The sequence below is a fragment of the Coloeus monedula genome, assembly GCF_965178545.1.
Source record: "Coloeus monedula genome assembly, chromosome: 17".
Taxonomy (NCBI): domain Eukaryota; kingdom Metazoa; phylum Chordata; class Aves; order Passeriformes; family Corvidae; genus Coloeus; species Coloeus monedula.
This window is the reverse complement of record NC_138797.1, coordinates 3,869,296-3,891,384: the sequence shown is the minus strand read 5'-3', so window position 1 is coordinate 3,891,384 and position 22,089 is coordinate 3,869,296. Positions and strand designations below refer to the sequence as shown.

Here is a 22,089-nt window from a genome sequence, read left to right as displayed (position 1 = left end):
TTCGTGGGGGGCCGCGGAGAAGCAGGGCAGGGGCAGGAGGTTCATCCTCTCCGTGTCGGGGCTACAGCACATCCCCGGGTTAAAGCGAGGCAGTGCTGGGTTGCCATTGAAGGTGGCATTAAGCTGTTTGCGACAGGTAGGACACGTTTTTTTGGGAAGAGGTCGTCTTACGTCTGGGGGTGGTGGGGCTGCTTTCACCCCCTCCTCACAGTTTTGCTTTCCCCCGTAGTGCTCAGACTCCAGGGATGGAGGGAGTTTGCAGATGCACCCTGAGGTTTTTGTTCTTCTGAAGGAGGGGAAAAAAAACCCGTTACAAACAAATAAAAGGGGAGAAAAAAACGAAAAAAAGTGCTGGATGTACCCCTGGCTCGATCCAAACTCATCAAATCCTGCCCACGGCTGTGGAGCACCGCGCTGATCCCCGCTGCAGGCAAAGCCGCCACCGCGGGGAAAATCAGCCCCACACTCCACTCCTGTGACAGAAAACACCTCGATTTACACCATTTTAAAAGCCACAACGACTAATTGTCCACCCGCTGCCGCTACGCAGCGAGGATGAGGATGGGGGTACCCACCGGCAGCACTCTCGCAGCACAGGCACGGCTGAGATCCCCGTGGGGGTCTTATTTTTGCCCCCAAATCGCGTCGAGCCCCGGTAGGGCCGGGATGTCCCTCCATGTCCCCCGTCCGGTCCGGCGCTAGCGGGCAGCTCCGCAATGCGGTACCGGGGGCGGGAGGGGGGTGTTGGCACAAGCTGGGAAAGGGGCTGCGAGCGGGAACGGGGGATGTCCCTGCCCGGAGGAAAACGCATTTCGGGCGGCTCTCCGAGCAGCCTCCGAAAGGAAAGCACAGGGGAGCTGTGGGGTCTATTCCATGTGGAGACAGGGCGGTGTGGCGCCGGGGGTGGGTGAGTGTGGGGGGCATCGTGGTGGGGCGCCTGCGCCCCCAAATTAGCCACGCTTCCCTCCACGCCGGCGCCCTTTCCCGGGGACATCCAGCGCTGTCCTATCCCGTCCTCAAGCTCATCCCCATCATCTCCATGCTCACCCCTACACGCATCATATTCATCCTCATCACCCCTGCTCCCACCCCGATGCAGGTTACCCGCGATTGCCGCCCTGCCGCAGGCACCGACAGCCCGATCCGACCCCCCCGCCCCGTGCGCTCCCCGCCCGCAGCCGGCCCGGAGCCGGCCCGGAGGCGCAGCGCCCTCGCCCGACGGCGCTCCCAGCCCGGAGCCACGGCATCCACAGCCGGGAGATGGGATGTGCCCGGCCCGGAGCCACGGCATCCACAGCCGGGAGATGGGATATGCCCGGTCCAGAGCCACCGCGTCGATCCGCCCGGGATGAGGGGAGCCAGCCCGGCCTGGGGGCTTCACTTCAGGGGTGCTCACTGCTCTTGCTTCTGCCCTGAACTCTGTCCCAGCTCTGTTTTCTCCTCAGGGCCAGTGTGGGAGGAGATCCAGCCCGTCTCCCTGCCCTGAGCAGGGTTGAGATAACCCCTCGGATCCTGGGAATAAGAGCTGAGGCTCCCCAGCAGGTACTGCTCTGCACATCTGTGGTTTGCATCGGCTCTGCACAAGATGGTTTCAGGGTGGTTTTGTCTCTCTGTTCCTCACCAGGGAAGCAAAGGGACCCATGCCATGCCATGCCATGCCATGCCATGCCATGCCATGCCATGCCATGCTGCAGCAGCGCGGCAACTGGCTCTCCTCTCATGCGGGCTTGTGTCTGGATACGGGATGCTCACAGACTAACCTGTCCTGGTCTTTGTGCTTTACAGGGGCCAAAACTTCTCTGGTTCAGGGTACATGATGATGGAGACCCTTTTATGAAGCTTTAATTTTGCAGAGGTTTTAAACCTAATTCAGCACTTTTTTTCCCCCTCTGTTTTGCGAGCAGAAGTGGCTCCTGCTGTAATTGGGGCTGTAAGGTTTGTCCCCTTTTTGTGACAGCGAGGGGAAAGTCAGGGATCCTCGCTCCTATCCCTCAGGGTGAAGAACAGAGAAGCATGAGCAGAGAGTGCCCTCAGTCCCTGCAAGGGCACCTCAAATCCCGGAGCCCCCCAAGCTCCTGCTTCCAGGGAGATGCCTCTGGCTGGAGGAGCTCCGCGAGGCATTCGTGCCTCCCGCTGCCGCCTGGCAGCAGCCGGCGGTGCTGCTCCCGGGGACGACAGGGCATCTCAGCGTCTGGCTCGCTGCAGATTTCTGCTGTGGCGAAGCCAGCGATTACCCAGAGAGCCCCAAAGGGCTTTGTCTCGCTGTCAGCTCTGCTCAGGCGCTTCCCTGCGTGTTCCTGCCGGGAGCCGGCGCTCGCTGGCGGCTGACGTGCGACCAGCTTGCGAAACGAGCCGGCTCTGCAAGCCGGGCGATAAGCGGAGGCTTTGTCCTCTAAACTTGTCCGTGGCTGGAGCGAACGCAGATGTCGGTGCAACACTTGTGCCTTGGGCTTGGAACACGGGCAGCCCCTCCAGCCCGTCGCAGCAGACATTTTGATGCTGTGCTGGTGCCGGTGAAAGTCTTCGTGAGCCCAGCGCTGCGGGACATGTGCAGCCCTTACAGCAAGGGATGCAGCGGAGTGAGGAAAATAACCCCCAAAACAGCAGCAGGTTTAACTTGAACAAAGCAGAGATCTCCTGAACAGCCAGCGCGATGGCAAAGTCTGATCTGTGCTCCAAATGGCTTTTGTCTGCAGCTTCGTAGCTTCTGGTCATGTGCTGCAACAATCCTCTAAACCTTCTCACTCTGAAAACCAGACAAACAAAGGCCCTCTCTGCACTACCAGGGAATGGATTTATTTCTCTCTCTGTCTGTACAGTTCCTCAAACACAATGGGGACCTCTATTTGGGCTCGTTTCCTGAGACATGAGGGTAATACCAAATCTCTGTTGCCCTCATGCACCCACACAGTCATGCCACCCAACAGGACCATTGGTGGGAGCTGGAGGGAGGTGAGGGCTGAGCCCAGTCCTCCCTGTGGGCAGAGGGCAGGTGTGGCTCTGCCTTCTCCCCACACACAGGGAGCCAGAGACCTTGGCTGTGGTGGCAGCTGGAAATCTCGGCCTCATGCTCCGTATCACATACTCCAGGCTATTTTAGAAAATGCCTGTTTTGACAGTGGCACCAATGTTCTCCATCAACTGTTTTTGTACATCTTTGGAGTTTGTGTTTCAGGTGATGAGCTGGAGGCTCCACCAGTGACGCCACCAATGCACTCATCTGTCAGACCCTCATTTGGGCCCCCACATAGGGATGTGTGACCACTGGTGCTGGGCTTCTGCAGAGGGCAAGGAAGAGGAATGCAGCAAATTGGGGAGGGCATGGAGGCAGTAGATTTTGGCTCTAAGAGCGCTCCTCTGGGCTCAGTTCTGATGTGCCCGTGGGGCTTGATCTTCTTGGCTGCTCAGGTGGGTGTTCCTGCATATTAGTGACCCAGGATGGGGAGTGTGGAGCGAAGGGGGGGCACACAGGAGGCAGAAGGGAGGTTGTAGGACTGTCACACCTGTACAGATCAAGCATGTAAAAGTCCCTGGATTTCTTGCCCCTCAGTCCTGCCAGAGGACAAGGCTCCCCCTCACCCAGCTCCTTCCTGTCTGGCAAGGTCTGTGGGTTGCTGGAGGATTGGCAAGAGGTCATGTCCACAGCCGGGAGGTCTTGCTGGCGTTTGGGAGGTGACCCATGCCTCACTACCTCTGCTGGGACCCGGCATGTGACCCGGCACAGCCTCCGGCAAACAGAGCACTTTGTTCTGACCCTTTGCACTTCCCTGCCAGCGAGCTGCCCTCTAATCCCCCCAAGGAGGGATTTTCCTCTCCCACCCCGGCTCCCTGTGCCTTGGTCCCCTCGGAGAGCGGTCCAGGGTAATAATTTACTGCCTGCCACAAGCCACTCCTTCGGACATTTTCTTCGACCTTCAGACTGCATTGCCAAAATAAAAACAACGGGAGGGAGCAGTACAAGCTGCTTCCCACAGCGAGAGTGTGGCAGTGCCCGCCCGCCCTGCTGCCGGATCCTGGGAGCCCTGTTTCTGCAGGTAATGCCCATTTGCTTTCTCTGGGATGATTGTGACTTTCCCTTCTTTTAATGAGTTCCTGAACCCCTTTGGGAGGAGCAGAGGGTTTTGTGAAGGACTCATCCGTTGCTGCCAAGAGCCCAGCTGGCCAGTGGAAGAGCTGATCCCCAGGGCCAGCAGCTGGAAGTGGAGGGGGGTTGAGTTCCAGCAGTGGGGTTGTTTCCCAGCTGTGGAGAAGTCCAGAGAGGAGATGACCAGCCTCCTTGCTCCCCCTGCAAATGCTGCAGTAGTTGGGAAGACTTATGGCACTAGCTCTGCCTCCCTCAGGAAAGTTCCATCAAAGGAACTTCCACCACCCTGCTTGTCCCTGCAGCCCCACATCAGCTCACTGGTGAGCTCCCACAGGTGTTCCTGATCTGGGTGATTCCAGGAGCTGGCAGATCAGCAGAGACCGACTGTGTGTGTCCGCATGTTCCTGGGCCACCTGCACATGGAAAGGAGCCTTGGGCTCCACTGGGATTTGCAGCCAGCACCAGAAGGGTGAAGTTTACACCGGAGATTTCAGGTTGTGAATTGGCTGTGGTCTCCTGGGCTGTGAGAGCCTCGGGGCCCAGCCTGGTGAAGCTCAGGGGTGCTGTGCCCAGCAGCCTTCCAAGAGGGCATTCCCAACCCCCTTGCTGGCAGGACAGGGACAGCTGTTCCTGCTCAGTTCCAGAGCAGGGGAACAGAGCTGGGCTTGGCAGATTTCAGGACAGCTCTGCTGCTCCTGTGCAGGGGCTCACAGGTCCTGGCAATGCCTTGAGCCCAGCTTGGACTGGGCTGCTCACTGGATCCATTATGTATAACTCTGCTGGAGACAATCTCTGGCTGTGCCAGCACCAGTTGCTTCCCAGGATTTGCACGTGGATAAAAAGGGGTGAAAACATATATCCCATGCAGAGGAGCTGGAGTTGGCAGCTCTCAGGGGTGGAGCAGGCAGAGGGGAGGCATTCCCAGGGACACTGCACCCATAAGCTATCCTCACAAACCCAGTGCTGTGCCAGCAGTGAGGGCCTGGGTCTGGGCAGTGCAGCTCTCAGAGCCACTCCTGGACTGCTAAACCCTGCTCAATCCAGCCAGGAGACTGCCTCTCTGCCCTTGTCCCCACCAGGCTGAGCAGATTTGGGGTTTGAGTTGTGGGTGGTGGCCCTGTGTCACACTGAGCTGTGCTACAGGGGAAAAGAGGCATTCACCCCAAAAACCAGGGTTTGGTGTTTGTGTTTTTTGGGTTTGTGGTTGTTTTTTGTTTGTTTTTTTTTTTAAAGACCTTAAAACACGGGCTGTAATGTGTCCTGAAGTGCAGCTGGGAAGGAGAGGAGGGGACAGCAAGCAGGAGAGCTGAGCCTTCCCCAAGGACAAGGCTGGCCAGGAAGGGCCACTTACAGTCAGGCTGCTTCCAACCACGTGTTATTTATTCACTGAGACTGTGCCTACACTTGAAAAGCACTCAGGAGCAAAAAAAAGTCCCAGCCAATTAATTTAATGGCAATAATAACTTCAGGAATTTATTCCTCAGAAGATGTAAAGGCTTTACAAGAGATCAGTAATCATTCTGCCACATTCATATTTACAGAAACAGAGGCATGAAAAGTGGCAAGAGTTGCTCAAACCCACCTTAGCTGTCCTTTGGAATAAAAACCTGATCCCCAGTGGTCTCCTCTTGTCTCCTTTCTCCACGGGGAAATATCCCAGCACCTATGTGAGATTCCTTGGCAAAATCAAAGGCAAAGCCTCAGGCAGAGCCCTGGTTTTTTGAAGCTGAAAGAAAAATGTAGAGAGGGAAAAAAAGGGAAATATTTTAAAGAACTGCAATGGTCACCAGTAATCTATTTAGTCTTTTATGGATCCTCCTAAAATGAACAAATAGCCTCTGGGCTTTTAAAGAACGTCCTATCCTATCCCACCCTATCCTATTCTATCTTAGCTCTTACTCAGCAGAGATAGCTGAGTAGCCAAATATTTTAGGTCAGCTTTCACTGCAGGTCCATGGACTCTTGCTCTGTGCTTTCTAGAGAAGTATTTGATTTAGCCTTATCTGGACCTTCCCTGCAATTCCAACTGCTCAGGACTGTGTGGCTCCACTTCAGTGATACTTTTATGATTATGGTTATGGATATTGCTAGATAGGGAGATTAGGATTATCTTTCCCTGTAAAATAACATATAAAATATTGTGTGAGAGAGAGAGAGGGTGCTTCTCTGTGTGTAGAGACAATGGGCTGGACCTGTTGTTCTCACTGGATGTGTCCTGTCCCAGAGAAGCTGCAAATGTGGCTTCCCTGGGATGGCTCTGCCTGGAGGGATCCAACTCAGCCACAGAAGGACCACACAGCCCTTGACCCCTTATAGGGCTTGGGGAAGTGAAGGTAACTTCCCTTCCTTGGTGGAAAAGAAAATGTTTCCAAGTACAGGCAGTGTGTGGAGGCTCTGAGCTGTGCCAGTGCAGCTGCAAAAGTTCCCTTTCTGTGGCCAGAGCCTGCTCCCCCTGTGGCCTGACAAGGTCCAGGCAGGAGGTGTGCACAGAAGGGGTTAAATTTCCCCAGAGCTGCTCCTCACCTTTGAACTCAGGTCCAGCCAGAGGTTTTCCTGGCACAGATGTGTTCTCTGGAGGGCAGGGAAACAGCAGCCAGACACAGAAGAGCAGCAACGCTGGCAAACCCCAGCCCTGAGATCAGCAGCTGCACCGGAATTGTTTAATTTTGCATAGGAGTGCGTGGGTGCTGGGCAGGGCAACGGGCCAAGGTCAGTGCTGGTGTAAGGGGGCACGGTCACCCTGCTGGCACCTGCAGGGACACGTGCCTGTGTGATGTGTGTGCCCTGCAAGGGCTCCCACACTCAGAAGTCCCTTCAGCACAGCACTAACCTGTCCAGCCATGGGCACGGCCGATGGTCAGTGAGGGACAAGAGCTGCTGCAGGGGGTGACCGGCTGTGGGCACACAGGACAGGGCAAGGGCAAAGTCTCACCTCTTACACGTGGGAAGGGCAGGAGGCTAACCCTGCTCACACCTACCTGTCCCACTCCTGTCATCATGGTGACAACTGCTCACCATGGTCACCTCTCCAGGGAGAGTCACAGGGCTCCACAGGCAAAGCCCTTTGCAGCTGCCCCAGGCATCTGGTGGTGTCTGATGCTGAATCTCCAGTGAGGATGGGCATTTTCTGATGGGCTATGTGTCCCTGTGCTTCCAAGGAATGTTTTCTCCTGTGCCAGGGAGCCACCAGTGTCAGGGCAGTCACCCCGGGTACGGGTTTTAGCTCCTCAAAAGCATCTAAACCCTAAATCCTTTCCCGAGAGCAGAAATACATGAATTCAACAGTTTTGGGGTAAATTTCTTCTGTGGTACAGAAGCCAAACCACTCAGCTCTCTTCCATTCCCCCTGTCTGCCAGTCCCAAAGCACTTTGTCACCGGGGTGATGGCAGAGCCCCCCAGTGACCTCCACCAGACTGAATGCTGAGTGGGTGCTGCCCAAACGAGGGTCAGGAGCTGTCCCTGTGTCCCAGAGCCGTGCATGGCTGGCAGGCAGCCAGTGCTGCACCCAGGGACTTGTTTCTGCTCTTACTCCTGTGCCCTTCACCTTTGCAGACAGAGGAACATCTGCGTGCTCTGCTTCCCGAGGACACCCGGAGCCAGCAGCTGGATTCCTGCCCCAGCTGTGAGGAGAGGAGATTATTTCAGCTGTTTAATGTTCGTGGCCTGGATGGAGCCCTCCTCCACTGCCCTGGGCAAGACAAAGGGTAATGCTGCTGGATGGTACGGTGTCACTAAGCCCTGGGGGTGGTGAGGGCATGGAGAAGAGTTCCCCATGGAGGTCTCCCACTAGTGTTGGGCTGCAGAGCCTTCCCGGTGGGCTCCAGCTGGGCTCAGCCTGCCCAGCAAGGGCTGCAGGGAGCCTGGTTCCCATGGCACACACACAGGGGACTCGTGTGTGAGGGGAGGTGGCACCTTTGCATCGCACACCTGGTCCTGAGTGACACCCAGCCCCAGAGGGTCAGTGACCCTCACAGAGTGGGTAGGATGGACAAAACCGACCCAACATCATTTTGCCATCACTATCTGTCATCAGATTAGGTGTTTTATGCATTTTAGCAGTTAAAATTTGCCTTACAGGATCCTTCTGCTTTCTCGTCTTTAGATAGGAAGTGGGTTTAATTAAAGATGCCTCTTCCTATGGAAATTAAAATCAAGTCGATTTTGTCGATAGCACCAAGATTTTCATTAAAGAAACAAAAGAAGAAGGCACTGACTAGAAAATGTAAGTTAACTGATGAAATTATTCTGAAATTTGACAATTTTAATGCAAGTGGAGGCAAAGCTGGAGAAAAGAAAAACATGTTAAGGGATATTCTTAAAAGATGTCAATGCTGATAGCCTGAGAATATTGGCTGAGCAAAAAATCAGTTTTTGACCTGAGAGAAGGCAACATTTCAAGCAAAATGCTGCTTCCCCTTCCTCGTTACACATGGCACCAAGCACATCAGATGTCCCAAGTGATCTCCCGCAGTAGCTGCAGTCTGGAGTGAGGGCCACCCGTCCCATGGTGGCCGTTCTGCTTCCCACAAGGAATGCTGCCCACAGCCTGGCTTTTACCTCCTTGCACCCACCACTGAAATTGCTCTGCAAGCTGCTTTCCTGCTGCTGCAGCTGCACACAGGGAGATTTTGTAGGAAATTACAATGGAAGCAAAAAGTGACTGCTTTATTTTTAACGAAGAGAGAGAAGACACCAGCCCTTCTCCCAGGTCCCTTTTGCTCAGAGCTTAGTCCCTGGTCTCTCAAATCACCAGGCTCCCTGCGTGTTTATGTTTGCAGATAACAGTGCTGCAAAGCACCAGCATGGCTGCCCTGGCTGTAGCCCTCCAGGATTCCTGAGGACAGCTGAAAAAGCAGCTCCTTCAGGGTTTGACCTAAACCAAATGCCAGTTTTGACCTTCCTCCAAACCACTGGATGGCAGACAAATTTCCAGCTGACCTGTAAAAAATTATTCAGAACACCTGAACTGCCTGCCAGGCTGTAATCTGCTCCTAGCCACAACCTACGCCCCTTCCTCCCCACCCAAAACTACCCCTCCCACCTAAATTCTCACTCCTAGGGTATAGCTAGCAGGTGTCTCTTCATCTTTTGCAGCTGGGCAGCTTTTCCTGCTCTCTTTAAAGTGTTGCAGTGAGGCACCAGCAGTGGCACAATCACTTTGAGGGGTTGAGGGTGGTTGTGTTCAGGGGCTAAATGAACTGCTGCAGGAAACAAAGCTCTTCCCCTCTGGGTTTTAGGAAGGGGCTTTGGGCTCCTGGCCTAACAGGGTGGGCTGGTGCAAGGATGGGAAATGGGGGGAATGAGAGGTCTCTGCACTCACTGGTTGTGGGCTGCTTCCCGTGTTTCAGGACTCAGCCTCTAGCAGATGTGCTCCCAGGTATGTTTGGTGACTTGTTTTCATGGAATTATTTTTCTGCAAAGTGCTTCAAACTTTAGCCACCTGCTGTTTTCTTTAAGTTCTGCATACAGCTTTTCCCTAAAGTTTCAAGGATTGGTTGTCTGTGGGCTCCAGCTTGCCCTGAGCCATGGTTGCTTGGCTGGGCTCCTGCTTTGGTTTGCCGTATCCCAGGATCTGCAGGAGAAAATTGGACAAGCCAGGAGCTCTCCAGAGGGTGGCTTAGAAAGCTTCCTCAAATACAGAAGTGCTTTAAAGTCTTTCCTAACCTCTTCCTGGACTTACTGTAGTGCCTCAATGGGAATGAAAGTGCAGTTCAGTACTGGCTTGCAGCTATCTCTTAGATCTGTAGCAGGGGAAAACTTGAGCCTTTTTTTTCTCTCCCCAGTAAAAGCACGTGTTTGCGGGAATCCTCCTTCCCACCTCTCTCCCTGCTCTTCTCTGAGCTGAAACTGGGGCACCTCCCCCTTAGGCTGAGAGCAGCCCCTGTGCTGGGTAAAAGCTGTGGGCTGCCTTCGGTACCCCTCTCTCAATCCTGCCCTTCCAAACTCTGTGCTTCCTCCAAAGCATCACCTGCTGTCCCGGTGACAGCCCTGCCATGCCTCTCCATGCTGGCAGCCAGCCCTTCTGTATAACCAGAGCGGGAGAGGATGAGGGACTCGCTCCGAGGGGTTTGCAATGTAGGTTAGGTAGGGGAGGCTGCCGAGAGCGGTGACATCAGGGAGGAGGGTGGGAGGCAGCCCGCAGATGACGAGTCTGTGAGGTTGTATCTCCGTGCAGGGTACGCGTTGCATTAGTAATGTGTTTGTAGCAAATAACGCTGGGCTAGCATGGGAATGTGGGTCAGCACTGCCAGAACTGTGCAAGGAAGAGGGAGCTGCTCGTGCTGTGCTGGGAAGCAAACGTATGTTACTGAGGGATGTGTGGTGGGGGGAGATTTAGCTGCAGTAACTGCTCCAACTTGTAAGTAGCGGCTTTCTGTTGTGTGAGCGGGGACTTCGTTCCTGGGGGATGCCTCTGGCTGGGAGTTGGGGTGAAATCGTCTTTGAGGAGTGGGGAGCAGGGTGCAGGGGTTATTCCTGGTGTGTAATAGTCACATTATACTGGGAAACTCCTAGACTTGCTTGCCGATGCTCTCCGTGGCCCTGGCCGTGCCTGGAGCATCTGTGCTGCACCAGCAGGCACAAGGAGGGATGCAGCTGGGCATGTATAACCAAGGATTCCAGCGTATTTCCGTGACCTATTTCTGGTTCTGTTGTTCAGTGTGTGCGCTCAGGAAATCTTTGTGCTTCAGGGGGACTAGGGTTTGTTAGTGATAAAGAAAAGCCTGCTCGACTGCTTGTGAGATTTAAACCACAAACTAACCTGGTTTTGAAGGTGGACTTGGGCTGGGGAAGGTGGCTCTGAAGCTGAATAGAAAGTGATATGGGATGGGGATATACACATCCTAAAAATGGGTATGGTACTTCAGTGCCAGAGACTTTAACCTCAGAGCAAGTCCCTTTAATGAAAAAGCTTTGCTGGAAAAGGCTGTCCCTGGTCAGCAGGGACTTGTTGAGTGGCTTCACTTCCAGCAAAGATGCAGTGGAGCAGAACAGGGTTGGTGGAGGGAGGCATTAACGGGCTGCCAGGCTGGAAGGGGCTCTTGCCTAGCTGCAGGTTGCTAAAACAGGCTTGTCCAAGCCCCTTGGAGCAAGCCAGGAACTTGTCCTGCATCCTGTGCTGCTAGTAAATACCTCCAAGGCAGATGGATGTGTTTCCATGGCTTGCCCATGTGCTCCCCAAGATGTCCAAGCTGTGATATCTCCATCTGTGCCTGAGTTGTTATGTTCCCCCAAGTCTGGGGTTGGAGCAGTGGCAGCACGCTGACCCTGGGGCCAACTCCAGGCTTGTGGGGGTTCAGATTTGGAGGAAATGGGCTGTATCACCTGATGGAGCTGCAGGCAGGGAGAGGGAGTGAGGTGTTCGGTTGGGCTGCTCTGGCAAGAGGCTCCTGAGCAGGGGTGGGAACCTTCACTCCTCTACGTACTGCTGCCATGTGCAGCTTTGGGCTTGTCCACACACACCTGTGTGCCCTGGCCATCCCCTGTGCCAACCTCCTCCCTGGCCCTGAGCCTTCAGCGAGTGTTGTCTGGTCAGAGACAGCAGCACTGATGTCCCTCTGCTGTGGCCATGATACCTGCCCAGCCTGCGGGACAGACGCAGCCCCGAGGCAGGTGTTGGATGACCTTCAGCAGACCTCAGGGAGCCAGGGAAAGCCAGACTTTCTGGAAAAGGACTATGCCCAGTGGGAGGAGATGGGGTTTGATCTGTCTGGGTGCTGCCTGTGTGCTGTCCCCGCTGGTGGGTGCCAGCTGGGACAGGATCTTGGACCTCCTGCAGGGCAAAGTACGGACAAGGTCAGGGGCTCGGACCAGCCTGATGTTGTAAGTTTTCCCTCTGCATGGTTTGCGGATTTTGCTTTAAATTCCTACTTTCCCTTTCTTATCCATTCAGAAACTCTAAACCCACAGCTTAATTTTTTGGCTGCTCATCAGAGCTGCCCCCAGATCTGCTGGTGGGGCCAGTTCAGTGGCTCTCAGGACTTCACACATCCCTCAGCCTGGCAGATCCAAATATCCATTTGGGAAGGGCTCTGTTATGGACTCGTTTGCCTCAAAACTCATTGTCCTACAAATTCTTTGCCCAGAGAGATGGCCTCTGGCAGTTGGTGCTGTCCATTCCTTGGTCTGTAGAAGAGCTATTCCAGGATATTTATGGACACAACTTGCTTGTGTCCACAAAGCTCCTTCTTTTTTAAATGGAGGTAAACACATGTTTCTGTGAATGCTTTGATTCTTCCTTTCCCTTCAGTGGCAGAACTGAGGAGTAAAACTGAGTCTTGAAATAATCTTGCTATCTACTCTCCTAAGCAAAACAAGGATCTCCTCTGTACAGGCTGCACGCCTTGGGCTTCCCTCTGGCTCAGCCTGTGCAGCAGCAGGGAGCAGGCTCAGGGCTGCCCCTCTGTGAAGGGAGAGGTGATGATGATGATGATGAGTGGTGGCAACTGCCTGCACGGCTGAGCAGCAGGGATGCTCCATGGTGGGAATCCCAGCTTCTGGCACTGGCTATGTGTCCTTGGGCAAGTCACTCCTGTGCTGTGTGTGTGCTGGCTTACCTCCTGCAGGGCCTGAAAGGTTTCATTCATGTCCCTAATTACTCACAGAGTCCTGAATGAAAGGGACAGTGGATGTGCCAAGTGTGTGATGTATCCCAGTACAACCTCGTCCTTGTAAGCACTCTCCTTGTTCCCCCTGGGGACACAGGGGTGGCTCAGGAAGGCTTGTCAGTGGTGCTTTAGCCTGAGTCCCCTCGGCCACCAGAGAAGGTGTCTGTTTTGTGGCACTCATCGCTGTCCTGTGAGCTATTGAGGGCTCCTGGTGAAGCTGGGAGGGAAGATGTCCTGGTTCCTATAATTTCCCGGTTATTTTGGTATGTGAGTGGAAGGGGGAGGAGGGTGGCTGTGGAGAGAAGAGCAAGGTCAGAGAAGAACAAATGTGCCTCTGTGCACTTGTGATCATGCTGCCAGCTAATCGGCTTCGGTGCTCCAACTTTCCTCACAGAACTCATCAAGCACGGCCGGGAGAGGATAGAACAAACCATCAAGGCCTCCGGCTCCAGGCTCTGCTTGTAGTGAGTATGAAACCCTCCCAGTGGGATGGGAGCCCTTTAACAGCTCAGCCCGATAACCCCTGCGCTGGCTGGGTGGCGGATGGAGCTGGCTGGCACCGGGCAGATGTGGGCAGTCCCTGGGGACAGCTGCCAGTATCCGCTGCTGCCCGGCAGCTCCTGCCATGCTCAGCCTGGCTGCGCAGGAGGGGCTTCTTTGGGATGGCTGGGGGTCTGTGCCTGGTGCTGTGTGGGGGCAGCGAGTGGGAGCACCCACAGGTGAGATGTGGGGAGGCTGGTGGGGTCTTTGGACCCCCTTTTTGGGAGGGGTAGGGCAGAGAGTGGCTGTGGGGATGGGAGCCTTCAGAGCCTTCGTGTGAGGGGGAGTCAAAGCTCTCTGGGGTAGGGGAGAAGGGAGCAGAGCTGTTTGTTTTGTGTTATCTCCTTAATTCTGGCCTTTGCAAGGAGCATGGGGGAACCTTTAAAACCAAAGAGAGGAATCCCTGAAGCAGGGTCCACCTATTCCCAGTGATGCTCAGGCAGGATGGATCTGAACCAACAAGTGTTCAAGTCCAGCTCTTCCAGCCCCAGCAAAAGCTGCACCAGGCAGACAAGAGCCCTGGTCTTTAATGCTTCTGCTCACCGAGCCTGCCCTGGCTGCCATGGCAGCTCTCCTGCAATGTCAACAGCCCTGAGCTGCCCTGGTCTGACCTGGCCTGGGGAGTGGCCTCTGGCTGCTGCCAGCCCCATGGACCGTGGTGGTTGGACCCGGCTGGACTCTCCTGGCTGCCCTGTGGGGATACTCACTGGGCTGCGGTATCCCTGGGCAGTGGGGTGGGGGCTGCAGCTGCCTCGAGAGGGGTCTGGCCAGGAGAGCTGTGACTTCACCTGGCCTGGTGCTGTGTTGCTGCTGGGGCTGTGCTGGTCCTCATGTGCTGGTGCCCTGAGCAGTTTGTGCTATTGCAAGTCAAGGGCAGACATTTCATGTGCTTGTGCACCCAGGAACCCTTTTCCCCTAACCTCCTGTCAGCACACACTGCTCCCTGCCTCCTCCAGAGCGTGGGCATCCCCATCCTTTGGGGATAGCAGTGCTGGGGAGCTCAGCTCAGCCCTCCTGTGATGGATGGGGTGCACAGGCGTCTGCACTGCTCCCTGGAAAGTTAATGGTGTGAAGCTGTTTCTCCCTTGGATTTTGTTTTCAACACTGACTACTTCTTCTTTTCCCAAGTGCTGAGAGAGTTGCTTTTTTAATGGATCGTTCCCGGAGCCCAGACAAAAGCACCCAGGTGAGATCATGGCTCTGAACAAGCAGATCCTCACCTTTGGGACAGAGGGGGCTGGTGCTTTTAGATGAAAAACAAGGAGAGAGCCTGTGTTAGCCTGCTGGCAGTCTTACTGCTGCCTTGTCCTCTGGGTGATGCTGGGTGAAGAAAAACAGCAGAGAGGCCCTTTTGGATAAGGCACAATGTTCCCAGAGTCTGGGGAGGGGAAGATTCCTAGGGAGCAGGAAGAGGAGGAAGAGCATGTATGTGTATGTATCCTCTTGTCTTTGGGAAGAGGGGGGCTGCAGCTCTGTGGTGCTGGGTGTGCATAAGGCCATCCAAAGAGACCTGAAAGGTTTGCCGAAGTATCAGCTGGGTCTCTTGCTGATGGGTGTTTATCAATGGCTCTGTGTGAGGGACACTGTGTTGAGGAAGGGAAAACCCAACGTGCAGCATAGTCCTTTTGACTAAAATTCTTGTTTTCTTCTCTAGCCTTCAACACCAACTGACAACATCAACCTTGGACCTTCTGCTAACCCCAAGTAAGCCTCTGCAAAGCCAGGTAGGGTGTGGAGCATGAAGAAATCTGCCTGGGGGATGCAGCAGGTCCCTGGGGATGCAGAAGTCTCAACAATTACATTTCTTGGCCTCTAACACCATGTGTGTCACCAACGCACCAGCTTTCAAGACTAAGCTGTAGCTGGCACTTATAATCATTTTCTCCTGGCCATATCTGTAGCCTCTTGTCCCTTTTCTTTTGAGAGGTGATAAGAGAAGGTCTTCCTCGTCCCTGCTGGCTTTCTGACTACCTTTCTCTAGAAACAGGGATAAACTGTGTCCCCTGTAAGGCATCACTTTATCCTTACAGGTGCTTTCAGTGCTGCTGCCTTCAGCCTGGGAACTGCTCATGGTGCTCTGCAGGGCACACTGACACCCACAGTGTGAATCCTGAGCTGGCTGGGAGCGAGGGTCACCCACCAGTGCCCTTTAATCCCCTTCACAAACTCACAAACACTCGTTTTTCCAAGCAGGAACTCTGCTTTGATGGTGGTGTCACTGTTGCATGTTTCTCTCCCAGAAACATTAACTTGTTTCATTCTTGCCCAACAGTGCCAAGCCAACAGACTTTGACTTCCTGAAGGTTATTGGCAAAGGAAGCTTTGGAAAAGTAAGTGGGCTTGTGCAGGTGGGCTGTAGATCTTTAGAGGCAGCTTGGAAGGAACATGTGTTGCTGAAGGAGTTTCTGGCTGTGTCCTTTGCTTGCACCTCTCTGGCTGTCTGGCCTGAGTGGGACTGAGATTAAATATACCTGAGACAGTTATTAATAGTCCATTCTTACTTTAAGGTCCCGCAACCTCTCTAAGGACTGAAGAGTGAGGTGCTTTATGCTCAGGGGGTGATGGTAAGGAGCAGTGCTTGATTCAGAATAAGTTTCAGACTTGTTCAGCAAAAGATCTCCAGAGAAATCTGTACCTTGGAGACAGCCAGGATTCACTTTAAAGGGGACTGTCCCCAAATGTTTCAAAAGTATTTTCTATTGGGTGTCTAGGGGATATATGTGGAGATATTGTGTGTTTTTCTTCTGGCAATGAAAAAGTGCTGGGAATTGAGAGGGCTGGAGCTTGGTCTTTAAAACCCTGTATCTGGCCCTCTGAAGCAGTTCTGTGTATGATCACTCACAAGAGTGTTGAGCTAATGAGGAACCACTGACCAAGGTGAGACTGAAAGCTGTGACCAGGACCTTCTGTTGCAGGTTCTCCTGGCCAAACGCAAGTGTGACGGGACTTTTTATGCAGTGAAAGTGTTGCACAAGAAAACCATCCTCAAGAAAAAGGAGGTGTGTCTGCTCTCCTGGGCTACTTCTGCAAACAGTGCTCGGTGTATGGGCTCTCTGGGTAATGTAGTTGGGGTACCTGGTGTTCGTGTAGGCAGTTCACATGTTAAACATGGATTTCTCTGTGCCATGAGAACAAAAGAACACAGATTAATTGGGTCAGATAGGAGGGAGTTGTTCTTCTTTTGGAGAACGACCCTCATGGGCTCCCAGCTTCCATCTGTTTTGAAAACAGCAGTGAGCCCCTAGGGCAGGCTGGGCTGGACCCTTGCCTGAAACCTTAATGCCTCGTCTGCTTTTTGGTAGCAAAACCACATCATGGCAGAACGTAACGTGCTTCTGAAAAATGTCAAGCACCCCTTCCTCGTGGGACTCCACTACTCCTTCCAGACCTCGGAGAAGCTTTACTTTGTGCTTGACTATGTAAATGGAGGAGAGGTGAGTGCACTTACAGGCTTTGTTTTAATCATTTTTGGTCCTTCACAAACATGCTGCTTCATTTTAAACTGTTTCTTGTCAGAAGATAATGATGTTGAGGGATGATGTTGTTTTGACTGCTGGCAAAGAGCAGCCAGGAATACCTAGCAGGATGCCTCACCTGTAAATCCAGTCAAGATCTTGCTGGCTATGACCTGGGTCAGATGATTCCCAAAGTAAAGATGCTGAGAAAAGCAGTGTTGGGGCATTTGAAAATGCTGGGGAGAATATGGTAAGTATTGGTGTTGGTGAGCTTTAGGGAAACTCACTTTTGGCCCAGCTCTGGATCCATGTCTAAAGCTCGTGTGTGATGCCACTGCAACTTTGTAGACTTTTTCTGTCCTGTAGAGGTTTACCTTTTTCAGCTGTCTTTCTGTGCTATCTGAAACTGGCTGGGAGACATTGTGAAAGTGGATATCCTGCCCAAGCTGAGTTCATGTTGGGGACCTTCACATGTTCAGCTCTCTGCATGTACCACTTCTCATGGCCATACTACCACTGAAATCATCTTGTGGGTTGTAGTAAGCTAGGAGCTTAATCAGGTCAGCAGATGATGAAGGATTTGAGAACTAATTATTAATTTTTGTGAATGAAGAGGAAGACAAATGAAGCAATTTCTAGAAAGGTGTTTGGATTGCTTAAATTCACTTGGCTTGGGCTTATTTCATGCTGTTCATGTGCTACCTGCTGCAAAACACTTGTCACTTATATAGCTGGCTTTCACCCTTGCTCCAGATTAGCCTTCATTTATTTAGAGACATGATCCACCCTCTCACCTTCCCATAGCTCTTCTTCCACTTACAAAGGGAGCGTTGTTTCCGTGAGCCCCGGGCCCGATTCTACGCTGCAGAAGTCGCCAGTGCCATTGGGTACCTGCATTCCCTAAACATCATCTACAGGTAAGGCAGGGGCACCACGCCTGCCCAGCCAGGGGTGCAGTGCTGCGAGGGAATGGGATTCACTGGGGAAGTGAAAGGCAGGACTGGCATAGCTGAAGAATCTCCTACCACAGACAAGACTGTGCTGCTGGCACTTTACCCTGCAAGAGGGTCTGCACAGGACCCAACAGGCAATAAGCCATTCTTTCCCCTTCCCAGTATCTGTCTGAGAGTATTAAGTTTAAAGATATAAAAGAAAACTGGCTCAATAAGTAAGAAATATCTCTCAGTAACAATTTATGCATGGAAATCCTGGCTAATGCTTGATCCTGATAGGCTGTGAAAGCAGCCTACCTATGTTTGCATGTATGTATACTGAGGGGAATCTGCAATTTGGGAAGGTCTTGGTGGTCTGGATTGGGAGGTTTTGTTAGCTCCTGTTCTTAGCTGATGCTGTTTCAGATCCATGTTTTCTAAATATTTGGCCAAATCTGCTCAAACAGCACTTTGTCTTGCAGGGACTTAAAGCCTGAGAACATTCTCCTGGATTGCCAGGTATATTCACAGCTTGGGCTGTCTTCCTGCTGCCTTTAAAAATGTCAAGACCACCAACAGAGGGCTGTGGCTCTGCAAGCTGGGCTATAGCTGACGGATGGCATGGGTTTTGTCTGTCTGCTCCACTGCACTCCTGTGGGAAGGATGACTGGGCCTGCCCTCTGAAGGACTGCACGGATTTGGAGCCCTTGGCTCATTCCCAGAAGCTGTGGGCAGGGATCAGGGGTGCGAAGAGCAGGTCACTGCTGCAACTCTTGTGGTGACTGTTACATAAATTGGCTCTGGGATAAAGCAGCAGAAAATCACCACAGTGCTGCATCTCTTCATGGCTATCTAGCTGTAGACAAATTAAAAAAAAAGAAATCTAGACTTTATTTCCTCTATAGGCTCCAGGGCCTGTGCTGCAGGATGAACACAAGGGGAGGGAGGGGGGCCAGATGAGCAGTGGGAAACTAAAACCCACATGAGATGTAATGCATAGGCAAATACTTGGAAATCCTGTCTCCTCTCCAGAAAGAGTGGGACAAGCTAAAATATCTCATTTCTTTAGGGACACATAGTATTGACAGACTTTGGACTCTGCAAAGAAGGAATGGAGCAAGAGGAGACAACTTCTACCTTTTGTGGCACTCCTGAGGTACTGCATATGCTGGGGCTTTGCTGTGACCTGAGGGCTGGAAGCCTTCAGACACTTGTTGCTCTGGGTCTTGGGTTTATGTGACACTTCAAAAAATTATGGGCTCTCTGAGGCTGTCAGCCTGAAGCTGGAGTTCAGATAAGGCCTTCCCTAGTCAGCAGAGACAACTCTACCTGTAACAACACAGCAATTTCTGAGTACTAATCAGTTATTGGGGCAAGGGTTCCTGCACTTGGAAATGGCCAGGCTTGTGAAAATAGCTGTGGAGTTGGAGACAACAGTGTCCCAGGGAGCCTGTGAGCAGGGTGTTTACCAGTTCTGAGACCCCAGAGGTGCAGGACAAGGAGCCTGCTGGTACTGGTGTGTGCAGGACCTTGCTGTGCTCTCCTGTGTGTCCTTGGTGCATGCAGGAGCTACAGAATGCCCTGCACGGAGGAGAGCACCAGGCTCCCTCTGGAATGTGATCACTGCTCAGAGGGGAGGAAATGCCTTTTCTCCAATGCGCTTCAGCTGGCGTTTGTAAAAACCTGTTTCCAGTCTGGCTTCTTGGAGGCTTTTTAACCTGCTCCTGACGGAGCCTGCTGGGGATTTTGGTAGCAGCTGCTCCCCAGATAGCTTGACAAAGGCTCTGTAAACATGACACCTTTCAGTGTTCAAACTCAGCAGAAGGGGGCAGGAATTTCCCCCCTTTTCCAGGGGGATGCCTCTTATGCCATAGCATAGCATGAACCAAGGAGGAATGTTTGAGCTTTGTTTTCTAGTTTTGCTCTGTGTGTTGGTGTTTTCCTATTCTAGACAGAGCCTGATAGCACACAGAGATAATTCTGTGGCAGACTGTTCTGCAGAATGCTCAAATTCTTGCCTGTTGCTCCTTGGTGGTGGCTCTTGGTAGTTTTGCTGCTTTGGGCAGGTTTACCAGGGCTGGAAACTGCAGCTTTCACAAAACTGCAGGAGCTTTTTAGAGGTGTGATGTGTCAGGGTGGCACAAGTTGGTTGGTTGAACTGTGGTGGGTGGCAAGCCCTTGTACAAATCCTCTCTAGGAAGAGAACTTTCTGTTCTCTGGAAGGACACTTTGAGGGCTTTGGTAGGTGTCTTTCAACGCCTTTGCACCAAAGCAAATGGAGAGTTTATTAGATAATAATAGGAAATACATCTGTGTTATTCCTAATGTTCGCTCAACACATTAGGAATAATGTGCAGCCAGGTTTGGGGCTTATAAGGGTAAAGCCCTTCCTTTATAACTTGACTCAAATATTTCCTTCTGGCTTCCCAGTACCTGGCTCCTGAGGTGCTAAAGAAACAGCCCTATGACAGGACAGTAGACTGGTGGTGCCTAGGAGCTGTCCTCTATGAAATGCTCTTTGGACTGGTAAGTTTGGAAATAGGTTGGTTTACTTTACATGGTGGAAACTTTATTTTCAAAAGCTGTGGTGTGAGGTTGGTCTGGTGTTCAGAAGGTACTTGATAGACAACTAAATCCTGAATCAGTGACCTGGTTCAATCCTGCCTCTGCCCTTCTGAGCAGAGGTGTGGCAGGTCTGCCTCATCTACTCATGGCAGGACTCATTTTGACCTGCAATTTGTGGCTCCTTCTGGTAGCTCATGTTTTACCTGGCTGCTTCTCCTCTCTTTCAAATTAGCCTCCTTTTTACAGCCGGGATGTGTCTCAGATGTATGACAACATTCTGCACAAGCCACTACAGATCCAAGGAACCAAGACTGTGGCAGCTTGTGACATCCTCCAGGGACTTCTCCACAAGGACCAGAAGAGGAGGCTGGGTGCCAAAACAGACTTTGTAGGTGGCCTCCACTATGATCAGGAGGGAGGGAGGGAGGATGGGAAAATTTCTATTCTGAGCATTTTTTTCATAACAGCACTGCCTTGGAAAAAGCTTCCCACACAGTCTGTCCCTTCAGCCTCCTACTGGGGACACATGGGGTTGACTTGGATTTCCCCAACGGGAAAGGGGTGGTGGCCAGCTAAGGACACCAATGGGTCATTTCCCTTCAAGGGATTCCTGGACCATGACCCTCGTGTATCAAGGATTTGTGGATATGGGTATGTGGTAACTTCAAGTCTTGCTTCAAGCTGTGAGACCAGGTGCTGGAAAAGGAGGGTTGGTGGAAAACTGACTTCTCCTTCCTGCTTTCTGTACAGCTTGAGATAAAGAACCACGTATTCTTCAGCCCAATAAACTGGGATGATTTATATCACAAGAGGATTACTCCTCCATTCAACCCCAATGTGGTAAGTGGGTAATTCTGTCTGCTGTACCAAAGGGATCCTTTCCAGATCTCTCACGCTGGCACCGAGAGTTCTGAGGTGTGGGTTGGGACCTGCAGATGCAGTGGTGATCTCTCTCTTGGAAGAGCAGCTGTGTTGGACTGCCTGAACACAAGTGGCTGGTTTGGGTCTGCCCACTCCATGACTGTGTGTCTCTGCTCCTTGGCTTAGGCTGGTCCAGCTGATCTGCGACACTTTGATCCCGAGTTCACCCAAGAAGCCATCTCTGCCTCCATCACCCACACGCCTGACCTAGCAGCCAGCAGCTCCAGTGCCTCAGATGCATTTTTAGGATTTTCTTATGCACCAGCTGAAGAGGACATTTAAGTTTTACAAAGGCTTTGTGAAGCCATATTTTAAATGAATGGGTTTTATGTTTATTTTGTTTTCCTTTTCCTTTTGAGAGGATTGGTACCGTCCTTTGCTCATGGTTTAAGGAAATTGGCACTAACACACTAACTGGCTGGGATGGATCAGAGCTCTTAATTTTTGCTGTTTGGTGGATTTTCTCCCTAAAGGAATGTTTCCCTGCCAGGGAAAGTGGGACACTGTTTATGATTTTCCCTGAGTGTCTTGTGCTACTTGGCAGAATTGTATTCACTCTGTGATTGTATTTATGGTTGAGGAATGTGCCATCATTCACATCAACAGCCATGGCCCTGTAACTGGACACATATTTTTTTTTTTTTATTTTTTGTGGAGCTATGCTCAGCTATGTCCAATATCTTTCCCCAAGCCTTCCACAGAGAAGGATACTCTTCACATCACCAAGAACAGTGGCTTCCTTCTTTAAATAAACTCTCTCTCTCAAGCTACTCATCCTGGACTGAGCTGGGCTGAGGGAAAAACTGTTCATCAGTTATTGCTCCAAAGGCAGCTGCAGATCTGTAAGTCCTGAACTGCACTGTGGCCCTTCATGCCAGTCTGTCCCTCCTCAGAGGGAATGGATTATCTCTCTGGTCCAGGACTGGGATGCTACTGCTGCAACAACGAGGCTGTGATGGAGGAGCCACTCTGTAGGAGGAAAATC

The 22,089-nt window shown here is 52.3% G+C and overlaps 1 protein-coding gene across 2 annotated transcripts; it reads left to right on the top strand.

Annotated features, from left to right (window-relative positions):
* Positions 1-7,737: 7,737 nt before the first annotated feature.
* Positions 7,738-21,386, top strand: SGK2 (serum/glucocorticoid regulated kinase 2; the record flags this gene model as incomplete). 2 transcript variants are annotated; one of them, XM_082293067.1, is made up of 14 exons in its annotated part: positions 7,738-7,789; positions 13,086-13,155; positions 14,360-14,417; positions 14,886-14,935; positions 15,504-15,561; positions 16,147-16,230; positions 16,534-16,665; positions 17,491-17,603; positions 18,101-18,137; positions 18,688-18,774; positions 20,049-20,144; positions 20,416-20,571; positions 20,934-21,023; positions 21,231-21,386. In XM_082293067.1, 14 exons carry the CDS (start codon positions 7,738-7,740, stop codon positions 21,384-21,386), a joined length of 1,239 nt encoding a protein of 412 aa, XP_082149193.1. The 2 variants fall into 2 exon arrangements, with proteins under 2 accessions (XP_082149193.1, XP_082149192.1); XM_082293066.1 differs by lacking the exon at positions 7,738-7,789 and adding an exon at positions 9,279-9,462.
* Positions 21,387-22,089: the final 703 nt, after the last annotated feature.